The sequence below is a fragment of the Euleptes europaea genome, chromosome 16 (assembly GCF_029931775.1).
Source record: "Euleptes europaea isolate rEulEur1 chromosome 16, rEulEur1.hap1, whole genome shotgun sequence".
Classification (NCBI taxonomy): Eukaryota; Metazoa; Chordata; class Lepidosauria; order Squamata; family Sphaerodactylidae; genus Euleptes; species Euleptes europaea.
In genome coordinates, this window is record NC_079327.1 from 22,210,584 (window position 1) to 22,229,892 (window position 19,309).

At 41.1% G+C, this 19,309-nt stretch overlaps 1 protein-coding gene across 1 annotated transcript in view; it reads left to right on the plus strand.

The window, feature by feature from the left end:
• Positions 1-19,309, plus strand: part of PCCA (propionyl-CoA carboxylase subunit alpha) — a 306,082-nt gene that overhangs the window by 151,829 nt on the left and 134,944 nt on the right. Inside the window, exon 17 of the mRNA XM_056861686.1 lies at positions 15,173-15,283. Within this exon, the coding sequence (XP_056717664.1) occupies positions 15,173-15,283 (111 nt within the window). The remainder of the gene's footprint in view (positions 1-15,172; positions 15,284-19,309) is intronic.

Sequence of the window (19,309 nt, forward strand, 5' to 3'; positions counted from 1 at the left end):
TGCCGACTTTCTCTACCACTTAAGAAAGTCTCAAACTGGCTTACAATCACCTTCCCTTCCCCTCCCCACAACAGACACCCTGTGAGGTAGGTGGGGCTGAGAGAGCTCTAAGAGACTGTGACTAGCCCAAGGTCACCCAGCTGGCTTCATGTGTAGGAGTGGGGAAACCAACCCGGTTCACCAGATTAGCCTCCACAGCTCATGTGGAGGAGTGGGGAATCAAACCCAGTTCTCCAGATCAGAGTCCACTGCTCCAAACCACCGCTCTTAACCACTAGTCTGCCTGTGCTTTCTCTGCCTTCACTCCCACTCTGTGGAATGGGTTCCCTGAGGAGACAAGGGGGCACTATCCTCAAACATTTTTAGGAGTAGTTGCAAGACTATTTTATTTGCCAAAGCTTTTGCTTGAGTGGGTTATTCGGAGTTTTTAGTTTGTTGCTTTTAAATTGCAATTTTTAATGAAGATTTGTAAGCTGCCTTGAAGCATGAGTAAAGGCAGGATTATAAATATTTTAATAAAATAGTTTTTTTAAATTTCTAATCTGGTTTTCAGTTCTCACTCCCACAGCAATGTATAAAACAGTCACACACAACTTCGTAATAATTACAGACTAAAATATTATCTTCAAAACCGAAATAGCAAAGTGAGCCTTCTAACTAGAGGGCTGATCAGCAAGAAATGCACATTATAGGGCTAATTTCTGAAATCAGAACAAAATGGAATCGTTACGTGGATCTAGAATGACAAGAGAAAGAAAAAAGGGAGGAATACAAACAGTTTGTGAAAGACAGTGGTAACTGAGAAACTCCTGTTCTCTTGTGAAGGCCAGTCTGGAATTCGAAATAGACTTCATTGGTAGAAGGAATACTTATTGAATCTAAGAAGAGGGGTAGGTTAATGCAGGGTTTGCCTGTGTTTCTTCAGGGCTATTAAAACTTGTCAGACTGTTCAAGCCTGAAAAAAATCTAAATCAGCAGTAAGGGGGAAAAATCCTAATTGAAACTAACGTGTAACCTCAACTAATGTGCATTTCTCTGCAGGATACTCTCAGGGACTTATATCAAAGGTAATGAGGGGCAATTACAGAAATGTAGAATCGTATAAACAGAACATGTATTTATATACATAAATGTTTTAATTTGGGTACAGGTATATAACACTTGAATTTCTCCTTCTTTTGAGAGTCTGCAGTTTGTGCTGCTTGCTGAGGTACCCTCTTTAATCAAGGTGAAACTAACTCCAAGTTGTGAGTCTTTTGCCTTGTATGTCCAACTTAAAACCCTGTCACAGAATAAAACATACAACAAAGAAAACAATATAATCCTTAAAAATTAAACTCCACGCTGCCCTGTATCCAAGGTGTAATGAATCCATAAGACATCCTGGGAGATTTCTGTCAGCTGCCTCAGAAATTACCACAGTTTTTCCTCAGAAGCTGGAATTTCTGCAGCTCACGCCGCTCCCATCTTGTTGGGCGCACTGCTGCTTGCTGATACCAGGCTTACAAATGCGGACGGACAAAATGCTTCACTTGGTTGTTGCATAATCGATGTGCAAATGGAGAGTCTGAGAGGAAATAAGGCGAGGAAGTAAAATTGTACGTTTCCTGCCCTGTAGGGCACAGAGCGATGTGCTGCAGTCCTGGACAGGAGAAGAGAAATCCCAAAACAGCAACCGGCTATGAGGTTGGGGATCCCAATGACAGATGAAGGTCCAGGAGTGTAAGAAAGTGATTCAGCAAACCAGCTGCAAAGTTGAGGAAGGAGCCTTGAGTACAGAACCAACTTATAAGGAGTTGCGGATCCAGTGATGGAAATCCAATGATTTCAGCAGAAAGTGAAAGAGCAGAATTGAGTACAAACTTGGAGGGGCCTGAGATGCCCTTTTTTCAGTAAGATTTGAAGTGGCTGAACTTTAATGAGGAATTCTATGATTGGCTCAATTCTGAACAAATTTTGGGAGCCACAGTGGGATTGGATCATGGCAGTATGTTCTTGTTGCCTATTGGTAAGTTGAATTTTGGGTGAGCGCAGACAGATGACCATTCAAGTTAGAGTGGAAGTGCAAATATGGGTGTTCTAGGTCAGAAGACAGGGTACAGTGTGGTGTAGTGGTTAAGAGTGGTGGTTTGGAACAGTGGAGTCTGATCTGGAGAACTGGGTTTGATTCCCCACTCCTCCACATGAGCTGCTGAGGCCAATCTGGTGAACGGGATTTGTTTCCCCACTCCTCCACATGAAGCCAGCTGGGTGACCTTGGGCAAGTAACAGTTCTATTAAGAGCTCTCTCAGCCCCACCTACCTCACAGGGTGTCTGTTTTAGGGAGGGGAAGGGAAGGTGATTGTAGGACGTCTTTAGTTTCTCTTAAGTGGTAGAGAAAGTCAGCATATAAAAACCAACTCCTCCTCCTCCTCCTATTCCTCCTCCTCCTCCTCCACTACTACTACTACTACTACTACTACTACTACTTCTCCTTCTCCTCCTGGTTCCACCTCCTGCAGCAGGCATTTTGTGGTTGCCACCTGCTACCCCGTGTCAGAATTCCAAAGGTGCCTGCGAGCTTGAAAAGGCTGGAGACCCTAGATCTAGATAGGAACGTGCATGGTTTTGCTCATAACAACTTTTTTAGCTGAACAGCAAGATTTGAGTCCAGTAGCACGTTGGAGACCAACAAGATTTTCAAGGTATAAGTTTCAAGAGTCAAAGCTTCCTTCGTCAGATATACGGTGAAGGGAGTTTTGACTCTTGAACACTTATACCCCCAAAATCTTGTTGGCTTCCAAGGTGCAACTGGACTCAAATCTAGTTATTTTACTGAAGACTAACATGGCTACCCTCATAGAATAATAGAGTTGGATTGGACCCCTGCACAACGCAGGAAATTCACAACAACCTCCCTCCACACCCCCAGTGACCCCTACTCCATGCCCAGAAGATGGCCAAGATGCCCTCCCTCTCATGATCTGCCTAAGGTCATAGAATCAGCATTGCTGACAGGTGGCCATCTAGCCTCTGCTTAAAAACCTCCAGGGAAGCAGCGCTTACCATCTTCCGGGGAAGCCTGTTCCACTGAGGAACCCTCTGAAACAAACTTTTTTTAGTAAAGTTTTCACTACTGTACTGGAACACGTATAGGTGCATGGATGATGTTTGTATGAAGGCAATGTATGTTAAAAATGTACACACCCAGTAGGTGTAGATTAATGTGGTAATTATGATGCTTTGATTGTGGGATCCTGCATGGTGGGGGGAGGGTTGGGATCACTGGGGATGTGGGGGGGAGGTAGTTGTTAATTTCCTGCATTTGGCAGGGGGTTGGACTAGATGACCCTGGTGGTCCCTTCCAACTGTATGATTCTATGATTACTGGGAAAAAATGAAATGAAATAAAAGCCAATCTAGAACCAGCTTACAGTAAGAGCACTGTAAGTTACAATAGGCCTAGAATGTGCACTTTCAAAGCTGTTTACAAACATATAGCTCACAGAATATGGAAGTGCTATAGAGATCATAGCCTTGATTTTAGGCCATTTTGTGATTGTGTTCGAAAACAAGTAGGAAAAGTTTGTACTTTCCCCACCCATGATCACAAACTCTACACAATGTCTTCATTAGCTCACCTTGGAATATAGATCCTGGGGTAAATCAAAGCCACCGCTCTCTTTCTTTTCCCCCTCAAGTCAGTCTCAGATGATGGAATAGAAGCTGCACTGAAAACAATTGGGGTGCAGATCAGGAATTATTATTAGAGGGCACAGGGAAGAAAAGAACAAGAGGAGACAAAAACAGAAATTTCAAAGAACAGAAGCTCAGGGGGCAGGGAAGGTTAACAGTAGGAAGAAAGGAAAAGAGATATAAAGTAAGGTTGAACCCGACCTAGGGTAGATTAAATAGAAACAAAGAGGAGCTGTGGGTAGTGGGAGCAGCGTGGAAAGTACAGGAAAATGGTTTGGGAGAAAAACAGCAGGAGAAGGAACTGAAGAGAAACGAGTATCATTTTCAAGTGGAGTTCCTTTAACAAATCTAATTTCTCCCTCGCTTGCCTATTTTAATAAACTTATCGGGTGCCCCATTTTTCAGCTTTCTATAATTCTCATGTTTGTTTTTTAAGTCTTAAGCTTTCCAGAAAGGCAAAAGAGACTCTTCCTGTTTACAGATGCAAGTTCTAAAATCCCTTTAGCAGCCATGGAAGCTAAACAAGGCAGGAACATTTCCTACTTATGTAGTCCATTCAGTTGTGGCATTTTTCGTTAGCCATATTGACCTTTATGGCTGTGTGTGGAGGAAAAATACACAATAGTTACTTTTTGGGTTGTCATTTACTCAGTGCCATGGCTCCAGTAAAAATGTGTCCCCCGTCCGTCCCCCAGTTAGTTTTATGGTGTGGATGCTTTAGATGCATTGTCACTGGTGTCTTGCTGAATTATATATCCATCTAAAGAATGGATAAATACATGCAACCAGCTGATGCTGAAAACATGGAGAGAGTTTCCTTGTATTTTAGTGCTCCAGTTTCTATGTTGGGTTTGTTTCTGTCCTGCGGTTGGTGTTTTCTCTACCCTTACTAACCCATTCTGTTGTGGAGTAGAGATGTTAGTTTTAAATACTGGGCATTGCTACAGTATTTTGGATGGATAAGTGTGCTATGATTTAGAGACATGGCATTGCTGTTAATTCCCGTGTCCTGAATAATATGACTAATTTATTGACCAGAAGTCAAAGAATGGTGGAAATCATTCTGAGTCCACAATCGCTCCAGATTTTTTTACTTAAACAGTAGTCAACCAAACCACATGGGAATCCGGTTTCAAAAATGAAGGAGATTCAAAAGAAGTTGGGGATCTATATCACGGATCATCTTTTTCAAAAGAATGGAAAATAAAACTTTCCACTGGGTACATGCAAGCCTTTGCGTGAGCCTAAAGCAGTTCTCTGGATCCTGGCCATTATCTGAGAGGCTGTGCAGGACCACAGGAAAGCAACATAAAAGCGTGTAAATTATGAAGCTTCTGACATATTTCTGTGGTTCAGAAATAGTGACATGCCATTTAGCCAGTAAATACTACCCACCTTTGAACTGATAATGGGAGAAGTGGTCCATGTGATGTGATCTGTTTATGCTTCAGAAACATATGCTGTTATGTGCGATGTACAGCACTTCTCAAAACTGCAGTCTTACCTAGAGTTAGGTGAGGGACATAATTCTGGACTAATCATGGGCAAGATGGCATTCATTGATTTACTCAATATGAGAAGAATCTATAATCTCTTGGGATGCGTGCTTATATTTTACACCAGGGGTCCACATCATGGTTCCTGTGGGCACCTGGTACCCGCTGACACCTTTTCTGGCACCTGCCGAGTGTTTTTAGGAAGTGGGTGGGGTCAAGTGGGGCTTTTGCCCAGCAAGGCTTCTGATTGACTACTGGAGACTGGATTGGCTGTGCAGATTTTTTAAAATTTTGCTTTGGTAGCCGTTGCCACCACAGTACTAGGATCTTCACTGTGTGATTAAAAGTAAGCTCTGGCAGTCATTTTGTAGTTGGATCCGCCTCCTGCGGTGGCCATTTTGTGGCAGCCATTTTGTTGCTGTGCCCATTATGTCACACAACAGAATTCCAAATGTGCCCCTGTTTTACACAGTGCTGTCACAAACGTGCAACATTTGAAATGACTGTGAGTTTCTAATGGTGGGGAGTGAGTAATGTTCTCTCTTTACATTGTTAATGCTTTTCTGGAGGTGTATTTTGGAAGCTGAATACAGTAGATTCCCCCTCCAAATTTTTTAGTTCTGTTTTAATAAAATGAAACACGTATTAAATGTCAGATGTGTACAGTGTGTTTTTAAGATTCTTGCACACTATCAATGCTCAATTATCATTATGCAGTTTAAATCTCTCATAAAAATAAATGCAATGCTTTTGCAACTAATAACTATGCAAATAAAGTTCTTTCCATTCCACTTAACACAATTAAAATTCTCAGCAAGTTAAATATATTGAATTGTTTATCTATGGAGAGACATGTAGGACACCAATTAAGTTTACATGGATAAATGCAGATTTGTGTTTTGTGAATGTCAAGTTGACAGAAGCTTAATAGTGTAAAAAGGGCTAATCAACACAGAATATGTTTAGTGTCAGTAAATATTTATTCTGAAGAATGTTTTCCATGAATGATGAGCTACAACAGCTTATTCTGAAGTTTTACTAATTAAAGTCTATGACTGGTAGGTTGCTGTATTCATACAATTTCTGTGTAATTTTATACTACATGATATTGATACATATTTTGGTGAGAGAAGTCAGGTGCAGAGAGTCAGCGTGGTGTAGTGGTTAAGAGCAGCAGACTCTAATCTGGAGAACTGGGTTTGTTTGTTAAAGGCAAGAGAAGTTTGGAGGTGGTTTGCCGTTGCCTGCTTCCGCGTCACACCCCTGGTATTCCTTGGAGCTCTCCCATCCAAATACTTGCAGGATCGAGGCTGAGAGGGTGTGACGGGCCCAAGGTCACCTGGCAAGTTTCCATGGCAGAGTGGGGATTCGAACCTGGGTTTCCCAGATCCTAGTCTGACACCTTAACCACTACACCACACCAGCTGTCAATTGGTGTAACCATAACCTGTTATTTTAAACTGAATTCTTCAGAAATTACTATTTGACATAAACCCAGAGTTCATATTGAATTGTGCTAGATTTTTAGCTATAGCCCTTAAAATTCGTAAAGATAAAGTGGTGATTTAAATGAAAGGTTGTTACCTAGGCGATTGGATGGGCCTCATATGTGCATTTTATGTTGTATTCCACCCATTGTATTTGGATGGCGGGTTAGATTTACCAGTGTATTAGGATTAGGGACTTTTTGTAACTTTGCTGGTTATATACCGAATAAAGGCTATCTATGTATTTAAACGGAATTAAAGTATTTTGTACTTGAAGGACTGTCATATGGAGGAGGGTGCTGAGTTGCTTTCTGTTGCCCCAGAAGGTCGGAGCAGAACCAACAAGTTAAAATTAAATCAGAAAAGTTTCCATCTAGACTTTAGGAAGAATTTTCTAACAGTTAGAGCGGTTCCTCAGTAGAACAGGCTTCCTCGGGAGGTGGTAAGATCTCCTTCCCTGGAGGTTTTTAAGCAGAGGCTAGATGGCCATCTGTCGGCAATGCTGATTCTATGAACTTAGGCAGTTCCTGAGAGGGAGGACATCTTGGCCATCTTCTGGGCACTGGGGGTGTGTGGGAGGTAGTTGTGAATTTCCTACATTGCGCAGGGGGTTAGACGAGATGACCCCTGGTGGTCCCTTCCAACTCTATGATTCTATGATTCTATTTTGTTAGAGTTTGGAATGTTATAGGTGCTATTTCAGTGTGAGGGGGTTGGCCCTTGATATCTGAGTCTATTTGATAATGGAACCAGTGTGGTTGTGGTGGTTAAGGTGTTGGACTAGGACCTGGGAAACCCAGGTTCAAAATCACTATGGAAGCTTGCTGGGTGACCTTGGGCCAGTCATACACTCTCAGCCTTAATCCTGGCTTAATCCTCCAAGGAATACCAGGATCGTGACGCAGAGGCAGGCAGTGGTGAGAAACCTCTGAATGTCTCTTGCCTTGAACACCCTGTGAGGTCCCCATAAGTCAGCTGTGACTTGAGGGCAAAAATAAATAAATAAATTGATAATGGTGTAACAATCAGAAGTATTTTACATTCTGGCTTTGAGATAATTATGCATTTGTAACTGCCCCGTGGCACAGAGTGGTAAGCTGCAGTACTGCAGTCCAAACTCTGCTCACAACCTGAGTTCGATCCCGACGGAAGTTGGTTTCAGGTAGCTCGCTCAAGGTTGACTCAGCCTTCCATCCTTCCAAAGTCGGTAAAATGAGTACCCGGCTTGCTGGGGGTAAAGGGAAGATGACTGGGGAAGGCACTGGCAAACCACCCTGTAAACAAAGTCTGCCTAGTAAATGTTGGGATGTGACGTCACCCCGTGGGACAGGAATGACCCGGTGCTTGCACAGGGTACCTTTACCTTTTTTTTAAAGTGTCAGTAGCATATCTTGATCTTAATATTTATCCACTAGGATTTTACAAGAGGAGAGGTTACTCAATAGTTTAACATTGTGTATGAAAGGTTCTGCTGACAAAGCCAACTTTGCAAATAAATCCGCTAAAGTTACTAGTTCTCAGAATTTTTAGCAACTCAGTAGCAGCTGGTACCCATTGGGGCTATTGCAGTAGAGCCAACAAATTATAGTTTTGTCTGCATCCTTCTTCCTTGCAGCACTGCAGAAGAAGGTTACTGCATATAAAAGTCTTTCTAGAAACAGTTGTACAAACCCCTTTGCATGTGCTAACCTAATATGACCTCTAGGTTTACTACTGTGTTTGCGGTCTTAGTAGGACTAGCCAGTGCAGCAGAAAAATCCTGTCACGTGCTCCCCCCTCCTAAAGCCCACTACTTGGAAAGTAACACAAGATAAATTTAAATTTAATTTGCCTGCATGCAGATCGAAAATCCATTTGATTAAAGGTTTCCAGAGGAAGGCCCAGTTTTAATAGTCTATCATCCACCAATTTCAGCCATGAGCTTTGGAAACCGTCATTGGCCAGATAGTGCAGATAGGAACCTTGCACTGAGACGCAGATTTTCAGTCTAAGAGAGAAGGTTGCTATGCAGGCCTTAGCCTCCAAAGATGGTTCTGCAAATTCCAGTTGAACAGCTGATCCAGAGACACACATATGGATATTTGACAGTGAACATAAAATAGAGTTTAAACATGAATCGAACCTTTTGTTAACCTTGGCTATGGCCTGTGGCACTCCATATGACAAGGTCAAAGCTACCTTCACCTGGAAAGCCTGAACAGCACCTGGCAAATAGTTTCCTCCTACCGTCTGGAAAAATCTCAGAAGGGCTATGGAGTGTACTGATGCCAACTAACTTGAAATAAAGGAGAATATGAGCACTGCAGGTCTCCATTTGATCCAGAACATATGAAAATCATAGCTCAAGGCCTCTTTATCCATGTTCTAAAGTGACACATAGGAAGGAGGCCTTTGGCTACATGTGGAAGTCAAAGACATTCTGTTATAACTGCATACAACCAGCCCAAACCAGATTAAGGGTTGCTGGCTCTGGAAAAGAAACTTTCAGGAACTTCTGTACCCTTGCTTTCAGAAGATACCATTTTTCAGAAATTCTGGTAACAAGATTATTGACAGCATGTGCAGTTTCTTTAAATTATCACCCATTGTACAATCCTATACAAGTTTAATCAGAAGTCCTGTATTTAATAGGATTCATTTTCAAGCAAGTGTGTATGGGATTGCAGGCTGAAGATTTGGTTTTCTTTGGGCAAAGAAGTGTGTATTGGGGAGGAAGAGTTATAGCCCTTCACTTAAGTAGATATTATGTTATAACAGCTGAGTTTCTAAGGCTGTCAGCCTGGGGGAGCATCATTGGTGTGGTGATGTTGCTTCTAGAAGGGACATTGTTCCCCCCATACTGCTCTAGGAATTGCATCTCTATGGTAAAGACCATAGAGATTGGGGAAATTCCTAGAGCATTGCAGACACTGTGACCAAATGTGATGTTACTACATCTGCAGCATCATCCCACTCCTGTTTTCTCCCACTACAAGAGCAAGGGAGAGCTGGTGGTGACGGGCAGTTGAGCACTAAAGTAGACAGTCTGGTAAACCTATGACTTACTGAAGGAGTTATTTTCTGCCACACTTCTATCATGCTTCTACCCTTCTACCAGACTTTGAGAGCCAACATGGTGAAGTGGTTAAGAGCGGTGGACTTTAATCTGGAGAACTGGGTTTGATTCCCCACTCCTCCAAATGAGCAACGGACTCTAATCTGGTGAACCGGGTTGGTTTCCCCACTCCTGCACATGAAGCCAGCTGGGTGACCTTTGGCTAGTCACAGCTCTCTCCGAACTCTCCCAGCCCCACCTACCTTGCAAGGTGTCTGTTGTGGGGAGAGGAAAGGAAGGCGCTTGTAAACTGGTTTGAGACTCCTTAAAGGTAAGGAAATTGGGGTATAAAAACCAACTCTCCTTCTTTTCCTTAAACGTCTCAGAGTCAAGGCTGAAGGACAGTATTTTCTCCCATCGCACTGAGAGAAGTTTATCTCTTCATTGTGCAGCAACAAGATTGCATTGTGAGATGAATAGCCATGTGAATCCTCTTTGCCTGGCTTTCTCTCCTTAGGTAAAAGGTAAAGGTCCCCTGTGCAAGCACCAGGTCATTCCTGACCCATGGGGTGACGTCACATCCCGACGTTTCCAAAGCAGACTTTGTTTGCTGGGTGGTTTGCCAGTCATCTTCCCTTTACCTCCAGCAAGCTGGGTACTCATTTCACCGACCTCCGAAGGATGGAAGGCTGAGTCAACCTTGAGCCTGCTACCTGAAACCAACTTCCGTCGGGATCGAACTCAGGTCGTGAGCAGAGCTTTTGACTGCAGTACTGCAGCTTAACACTCTGCACCACGGGGCTCCTTTCTCCCCTTAGTAACAGCAAATGGCTGCCTCCTGCTGATCGTGAAGGGGCAGGGCTAAATATCCTATCTGAAAGGGGCATGTGTAAAAAAAAAACCCACACCACTTTGGATTCATTCTATTGTATAGGCCTGATTCTGATTTTTTTTTGGGGGGGTTGGAAACTGAGGCTTTAAACAGACAGTACTGTACTTCATTTGGGGCTTGATAGCTATCAAATTTCACCACTAGAGGGGAATGACCCCCTTATCCTCCTTCATCTGTGGGAAAAGAAGGAAGATTGGCTGACCTGGTCAATGGATTCTTACAGATCCAGTAACCAGTCAGTGGAAACCGTAATTACAACTCTCCCTGCCTAATGAACTAGTGTAGTGGTTTGGATGGGCCTGGTTTGGGGGGGGGGCTCTCCCTTTGTAGGGAGAGACTTGTTTGCTTGCAGTTAACAAAGATGAGACAGAGACTGAGTAGCTGTCTATAGTAGTGGCTATAGCTGACTATTTCCCACCATTTCCTGGGCTCTCTGGTGAGGACAGTAAGGCGGCAGGCAGGAGGGAATTGGGGGGAGATTGCCCCATTTACCCTGAAGTACCAGCCTCTACTCCATCCACTGTAGTTCTCATGTTGGGAGGTAGAAGAGAAACTTTGTAGCCTTAGGCTATAGCAATTGTGCTGTAGTGCTAGAGTGCTAAGGTTCAGAGTTATAGGAAGCTACTCAGTTAGACCTGGGCATCATGCACTATAGCGGGGAAGGAAATCTTTCAGCTGTTTATCCCCTCCTCCCCTAGTGATTCCTTGAAAGCCTTCAACTTGTAGACAGTCTGTTTGTGGGGGTATCCAGCTTCCTTTGTAAATTGAAACGTTTTCCCTGCCTGGTCACCTGGAAGAGATTTACTCACCACAGGAATCCAGTGGAGAAGTTGTTGTGTTACAGTTAGTAGCGCGTTATATTTCTGACCAGAAAGGCCAGCATTTCAGTCTCTGCTTAGCCTTCAATCTCACTGGGTGGCCTTGGGCCCGATCACTGCCTCAGCCTAACCTACCTCACAGAAGTGTCGTAAGGATAAAGTAGGAAAATTCCATTTCACCGGCTGCATTGAGCTCCTTTCGAAGAAGGGCAAGTTACAAAAGTTGCCGTTGTTGATTGTGGGAGGTGGTGGTAGTGTTTCAGAAACCTTAAAAAAATTACTACCTCAGAGGGGTAGAATTATTTTAAAAAATCTCTAGAAGTTAGGGGCACTGATCCGAAGACTTCTCTAATCTCCATGGAATTGTTAAATGCAGTAAATATTTCATTGAAAGATGTTTTATTTCCTTTTCTGCACACCACGGTAGAATAAAAGATTTGATTGTCATGTTGAGCTTAACATTGTGTTCTTTCTCCTGGAACCTAGAACCACAAACCTGCAGCATTATTCTTAATTTCTCTTATCCAGCTTTTTCCCATTGTGAATAAAAACAACAACAGAGAGGTGGTTATTCTTTGAGGTTTGTGGCTTAGGTCTCTTTTGCTTGGATTACAGTGTGATTTTCCCCCTTAGGTTGGTGCAGAAGGAAATATCATTGTGGGATGGATGTAATATATAGTTCAGTGTGCAAGCAGGCTGGCCTCTGTTTGATCCTGTGAAAATGTAGGGTTAATGTCTGGCTGGTGTTTTGGAAGCAGCAGGTAGCCAGGAGTAAACTCCTCTAGGGGTCCAGATTTCTGTAGCCTCATAGTTATTCACACAGATGGGGGATACCTTGTGAACTTTCACTGAGGTCATGGTAAACTGCAAATCATACTTGAAGTTTCTTTAAGTCTTTTGGGGTACTAGAAATTTGTCATAGAGGCACTACAGTTATTAATGTGCTTAAAAAGTTATGTTGGCCTTTGTTTGATTTTAGGGATAGTTGAAGATAGACTCACAAGTCCTTGCGGCAAACAGAAAATACAAGCTTAAGAGTACTAATTTACATACATAAAATGTTTTCTTTCCTTTTTTAAAATAAGGTTTTTATTGATTTTTTAAATATGGGATACAAAAATTAAAGAAGGGCTATTGGGGGGAAGCGAGAAAAAAAAATCATAAGCATAAGCAAGTTAAAACAACTACCTGAAGCATTATTATTAGAATCGCTGCTATATTTACTACTGGAATATTTTCTGTCAATGTTAAATATTATTACTGAACAAAAATATAAATTCCACCATTTTATACCAGTTACTGTATTAGTTTAAACTTTAGATACAATATCATGTTGTTGTTATTTTTTAAATAGTTCTTCCTTTTAGCATCTACAAATTTACCTAACTATAACAAGAAACTACTATTAGATATGTCTCATACGTTATTTCAATTCAATTACATTTCTTTGCTTATTTCATATATCCCCTTTACCACTTGATAAATTCTCATTTTCATGATATAATATTCATGTGATAGTATTATATTTCTTTGTTTCACCTCTACATATTACTAATGTCATCATTCTTAATATTAGTGTTCTCATGTTAATTATCTTAAACAAATTATTAGTCTATTCAGTCATTCAGCTGTAAGTATAAAATAACAAAACTCCTGTCTCTGATCTCCTTATCTAATAAATCGCTAAACACATTATTCTAAGTCAAAGTAATTATTTGGAATTCTATCCGTCAACATAAGCATAATAATAAATAAAATGTTTTCTTGATGCTGCTCTCTAAATACGGCATGCATCCTCTTTTCATTGAACTCTACAAATGGACTGTCAAGGCTTAAAGGATTTCAGGCGCCTCTTGACTTAATTTCTCTGTTGCACATAGTTTGGACTGAATTAAAATACTACTTGATTTTGGCTCTTGGGGGCAATCAGTAAGCATAAAGAGATTCCTGTCAACTCTGTCACCTCATTAGGGATTGCATTGTGCAGGGAGGGACTTCAATGCTATAGAGTCCAATTGCCAAAGTGGCAATTTTCTCCAGGTGATCTGATCTCTATTGGCTGGAGAACAGTTGTAATAGCAGGAGATCTCCAGCCAGTACCTGGAGGTTGGCAACCCTAGCCCTCTACTTTCTAAGAACTCTTGGTGGGCACTAGGAAAAGTCTCAGTGGGCGTCATGGTGCCCACAGGCATCACGTTGGGGACCTCTGGCATAGCAGTTTGGGACAGCAAAACATTTAATCTGGTTTTTCATATTACTGTAATATTACAAGCTGGAGGCCCATGAGAAATTGCAGGTGGAGGTGGGGATGAATTATTTGGAAATCCCCTCCCCATGCCCTCTACCACACACCTCTATTCTTCCAGGATTCTCTAAACTTTAAGGGACTGACAAAAGAACCATTTTCCTCTGCCATTCCTTTTCCTTTTAAGTGGCATGCTGCTGTTCTCACAATTTGCCCCTTCTGGAGGTTTTCTAGATGGTTTTTAAAATGGTTTTTTAGCCATTTGAGGTGATGGTGGTTAGTAGTTTATTTTCATTTGTTTAATTTACAAAGCCAGATTTCTCAGCATACCTGGTGAGATTGCCAGGTAGAGACTCTCGCCTATGGATTTCATTATTCCCAGAAGGCTGGAAAGTTTACTATTAACTATATTTGCACTCAGTCAAGTGTGTGTAAGCAAAACCACCGAATGTGCATTAATTAGGCTGCAATTTCTGTTTTTTTATGGCTTTTCTTGTTCACAAGAAAGATGTTTTAAATATTGTCTCCTTATCCTTAAATGTGTTTCTAAGTTTCTTTGTTCCACTGAATGTGCATTATGTTTGCTTAAAAAAAATACTTTTTCTGCAGGAGTGATCCCCAACATTGTGCTCATGAGTACTGTGAAGAGTTGCCAGGTCCTCTTCACTACCGGCGGGAGATTTTGGGGGCAGAGCCTGAAGAGAGCTGGGTTTGGGGAAGGGAGGGACTTCAATGCCAAAGAGCCCAGTTGCCAAAGCGGCCATTTTCTCCAGGGGAACTGATCTCCATCGGCTGGAGATCAGCCGTAATAGCAGGAGCTCTCCAGCTAGTACCTGGAGGTTGGCAGCCCTAGGACTGTAGATCACATCAATGCATTTTCTGGCACTCGCTTGCTTCTTCCCAGAGCATCTGGGCCCCCAAACAAAGAGTTGATCTAAGAAGTAGTCTTTAATCAGTAATATTTAGGCTGCCTGTTTACGTTAAGAAGGGCTTGGTACTGGCTAAACAAAAAGCTAAAATATTTCTACTGTAAGGGAAAATGCAGTCTTTGAATTATTTCTTTAGTCTTTGGATTGTTTCAGCATACATGCAAAAAGATGTCTGTGTTTAGTCGTGAAGTGAAATAATAGAAGAAAAGAGTATTAGTTTTAACCTTTAAAATGTTCCTCTTCTCTGTCCCATGGAATTTTCCAGTGATATTGTCTCTGTTACAGGAAAACATTGTCCAGTGTGTGTTGTGAAGCTTGACTATGTATGCCTCACTTGAGGTTTCTCTTGTTTGGTTACGTTGTACTGGCTTTCAGAATGAATGATTGTGTAGTGCTATAAAATATCATTTATTCAGATGTTTCACATCTGGATCTTTCTGTAAACTTGAGTGCTTATAGCTTCTCCCCACCACCACCACCCTAAGCACCAGTCCCTCTAAATGTATCTGCCTAGCATGTCCATTCTATTTTGGGTTTCCTTGCCTCTTCCAGGATACAATAGAGCAACATGACTTCAACGTTACTTTACTTTTAGGTGTGACCCATAATATTGCCTTACTACGGGAAGTGATAATCCATCCACGCTTTGTCCAGGGAGATATCAATACTAAGTTTCTGCCTGACGTTTATCCAGATGGCTTTAAAGGTTAGTCCTCAATGGAAATGTTATTTCTAATTTTAAAATGTGTATAGGGTTTTAATTTTTCTGTGCTACTGAAATAATTCACAAATTCTTTTTTTTTACTTTTAATCTCAGCCCACAACATTTTTTGTTTTAAAAATATCTTGAAAAATTGAAATAATGATTATCTTCAATTTTAAGAACAGCTGTAACTCAGGATTGTTTTTAATTGTCAAATTGAGCAGTTAAATTCTCGAGAGAAACATATTTCGGAAACAAGAGCTAAAGAATTCAGGCATTGTTTTTCTGGCAGTTTTGATTCTAAGTGTTTATACTGATGTGTCTGCTTTTGTAACTTCCCCCAATTGCCAACACGGTGTAGTGGTTAGAGTGACAGGCGAGGATCTTGGAGACCCAGGTTTGAACCCCCATTCTGCTGTGGAAGCTTGCTTGGTGACCTTGCGCCCATCATGCACTCTCAGCCTAACGTACTTCACAGTGTTGCTGTGAGGGTAAAGTGGAGGAGAGGAGAACCATGCAAGCCATTTTAAAAAAGCTGGGCATAAATGAAGTAAATAAATAAATAATACACCTCATGGCTTGTGATGCTGCATTGGTGTAGCTGTTGGTACAACCCATCATAAGCTACCAGATGCCAGTGGGAAGACTGTCACCATTTTGGGGGGGATCCATTCCCAATATCACTGTGGAATTGCAAAATCCACAGATACAGGGAGGCAAGCTTCTGCTGCCTCCAATTAGCAAAGCAACCAAATTTTCCTCACAAAATTTACTAACTTTGTGATGACTATGACGATGGCACAGTGAGAGTAAAAACAGGCCAGAGACCTCCTCGCACAATCGTACTCAGCGAATAAATAAAACTGTGAGTCATAAATGCACGAATCGTGAAGGTCTGCTGTACATTGTAACAATTCAGTTGTGTTGTGGAGAGACGTTTCTTCTCCACTTACATAAAGTCCCGGGATACACTGCAGAAATATTTTCTCCCTTACAGCATGCCTGCAAAAGTGAAAGTTGAGCTGCTGTTTAGTTGATAGAGAAGTTCTGATAACCAAAAGAGCACTTCTACATTATTTACATTTTAATTAGTATAATTGTGCATGATAGTGAATTCAAGGCATATATTTTAGAGAGATTGCTTTTAATCTGTGGTACAGTTTGTTCAGATTTTGAAATGAAAGTGGCAATTCTTACTGTAGTTTGTGAACATGAATTAGATTTATAGCACTTCACAGGTTTTTAATTAGCTTTACCTTTCAACAGTATAATGATTTAAATATCTTGCAGTAGAATGACAAATTATGATAATTTTTGAACTTCCTGAACATATTCTCCTTGTTTCTTCCTTTCTCATGTGATAGGATCTAGTCCTTAATATTGTTCTGTTTTTTTCTTATATGTACGCTGCTCATTTACTTATATATAGAATACTCTGATCAGATCAAAGTTTACAGCTGAAATTTAGTAAGGTGTTGAGTGACCCAAATCTATGCTCTGCTGTTATGATTTTGGAAACTTGCTAGATTTTATAAAATGAATTTAGAGGTCAATAATTTTAAAAATTATTAAAGTAATTAATCAATTTAATCATAGTTCTAAAACAGCAGATCAAACAAAACACAATAAAAAGTTCATTCAACAACAACAACAACAACAAAAACAGCAACAATGATAATAAAGAAATAACAATTGACTCCTGAGCAATAATTTACAAAGATTTAATCTAATAGCAATCATAAAATTCTATGTAAAGGAAAAAAGAAAATATAATCAACCTAATAATAAGGGTACAATAAAATTGTCAATATTTAATGGTTAGAGTAATGATTGAACCAAAATTTAGTAACCCTTTAATAAACCTTTATATTTTCACAACATCTTTAGAAAAGTCTAAAAGGGCTAATTACTATTTATGGGTGTGAAAGCTTGACAGTGAAGAAAGTTGATAGAAAGAAAATAGATTCCTTTGAAATGTGGTGTTGGAGAAGAGTGTTACTGATTCTGTGGACTGCCAAAAAAACAAATCAGTGGGTTATAGGTCAAATCAAGCCTGAACTGACCCTAGAAGCTAAAATGACTAAACTGAGGCTATCGTATTTTGGTCACGTCATGAGACGACAAGAGTCACTGGAAAAGACAGTCATACTAGGAAAAGTTGAGGGCAGCAGGAAAAGAGAAAGACCCAACAAGAGATGGATTGACTCAATAAAGGAAGCCACAGCCTTCAATTTGCAAGATCTGAGCAAGGCTGTCAAAGATAGGACATTTTGGAGGACTTTCATTCATAGGGTCGCCATGAGTCGGAAGCGACTTGACGGCACTTAACACACACACAAAAAAGGGCTAAAAGCTTTTATTTCAAAAAGTGTGTAAATCTGAAGGTTGGTTTATGTAATAATATTTATTAAATACTTTATAAAAGGTTGGCAGATGAAAAGGCGCTGTGCCTTACCTGCATGTTTACAATTGTTTTCACCACCAAATCACATGGAAACGGTATTTGGGCCACCATTTGGTGAACGGATAAACTTCAGCTATGATTTCCATAATCGTGGCTCTAATATTGTTGTTACTGTAAATGTGGGAATTGTCTACCTGATGGTGTTTCCAGTCCGCATGGTATTATCTTGGTGCAGTTGGACATACAGTGTCGGATGAGGCAAAACTGTGTGAACTGGCCCTGAGATGCTTAAATTTATATCAAGAATGTGGATGGGAGGAGGAAGGAGAATAGGAAAAGCCAAGGCTTTTCTGTGCAAGTAAAATCCTATCTAAATAAGTAGAACTGTGTTGTCAATTTCCTTAAAAAAAAATTAACTTAAGGACTCTAAGACCAGCCATTTCTTTCATGTTCCAAAACACGACGTCTGAAAATTATAATTTTACTAATGGGCTTGATTAAGACAAAGTACTCCATGTGTTAGAGAAGAACAAGATTTTAAAATTCAGGGATCAATAAAGTAAACATTTTTAACAACTTCATTCTAAGAAATATCCTGACAGATTTCCTATTAACCTCAGCTGGCAACTTTTAATTAAATTTTTACTTGGAGTGGAGTACTTGACACATGTTCAGGCTAATTTTCTAGTATATATGTTCCTCATGTGTCAGCTTTCATCAACACAAAGCAGCTTGTTTAAAAAGCCATTCTCTTTTTGTGCTTTGTATACTTTAGTGATGGGCTTTCTGAAGGCATCCATGTTCCTATATTACTTTACTTTCTGAACTGAGTAATGAGATCCCAGTCTTACACCCTTGAAATGGGTAAAGGTTAGAAGGTTTTGCCTTAACTGCTTTCTTTTCTAGAACACCCAACAAAATATCACTAATTGTATTGTTGTTGGCTTGGGAGGAGATCACCCCTGGCTTCGAGTATACATGAAGCTGCCTTATACTGAATCAGACCCTTGGTCCATCAAAGTCATTATGGTCTACTCAGACCGACAGCGGCTCTCCGGGGTCTCAGGCAGAGGTCTTTCACATCACCTGCTTGCCTAGTCCCTTTAACTGGAGATGCCGGGGATTGAACCTGGGTGTCAGCCCTTGGCCCACAGAACCAGAAATCACCACAAAGTCGTATAGAGTCCAAACAGGTGGATTTTACTGATCAAATAGGCATACAGTGCAAACGAATAAAATGACAGCTATGAAAGGCTCACTAGCTGGGAGATATTATAAGGCAGGAAAGGCGGGAGATTACACGCAGGAATACAGTTTCCCAGGAGCTGAGTTCCCAGGCTTAGGCTTAGGCATGCGACCTTGGGGGGCAGACAATACAGCACAGAGACAGAGGCAATAACGAAACCGAGATAGCAGCCTGACATTCTGCTCCCCTCAAGGCCCCCTCCCAGTTCGCAAGGGGGCTGGCCTGTTCGGGTAAGCAATGTGAAAGGCGTCAATGAGGTCGGGGGCGGAGACATCCCGTGCGCGCACCCATTCGTCATAGGCAGGGGGGAAATGTTTCCAACGAACTAGATACTGGAGAGTACCACGGTGAATACGGGAGTCAAGGATCTTGGAGACTT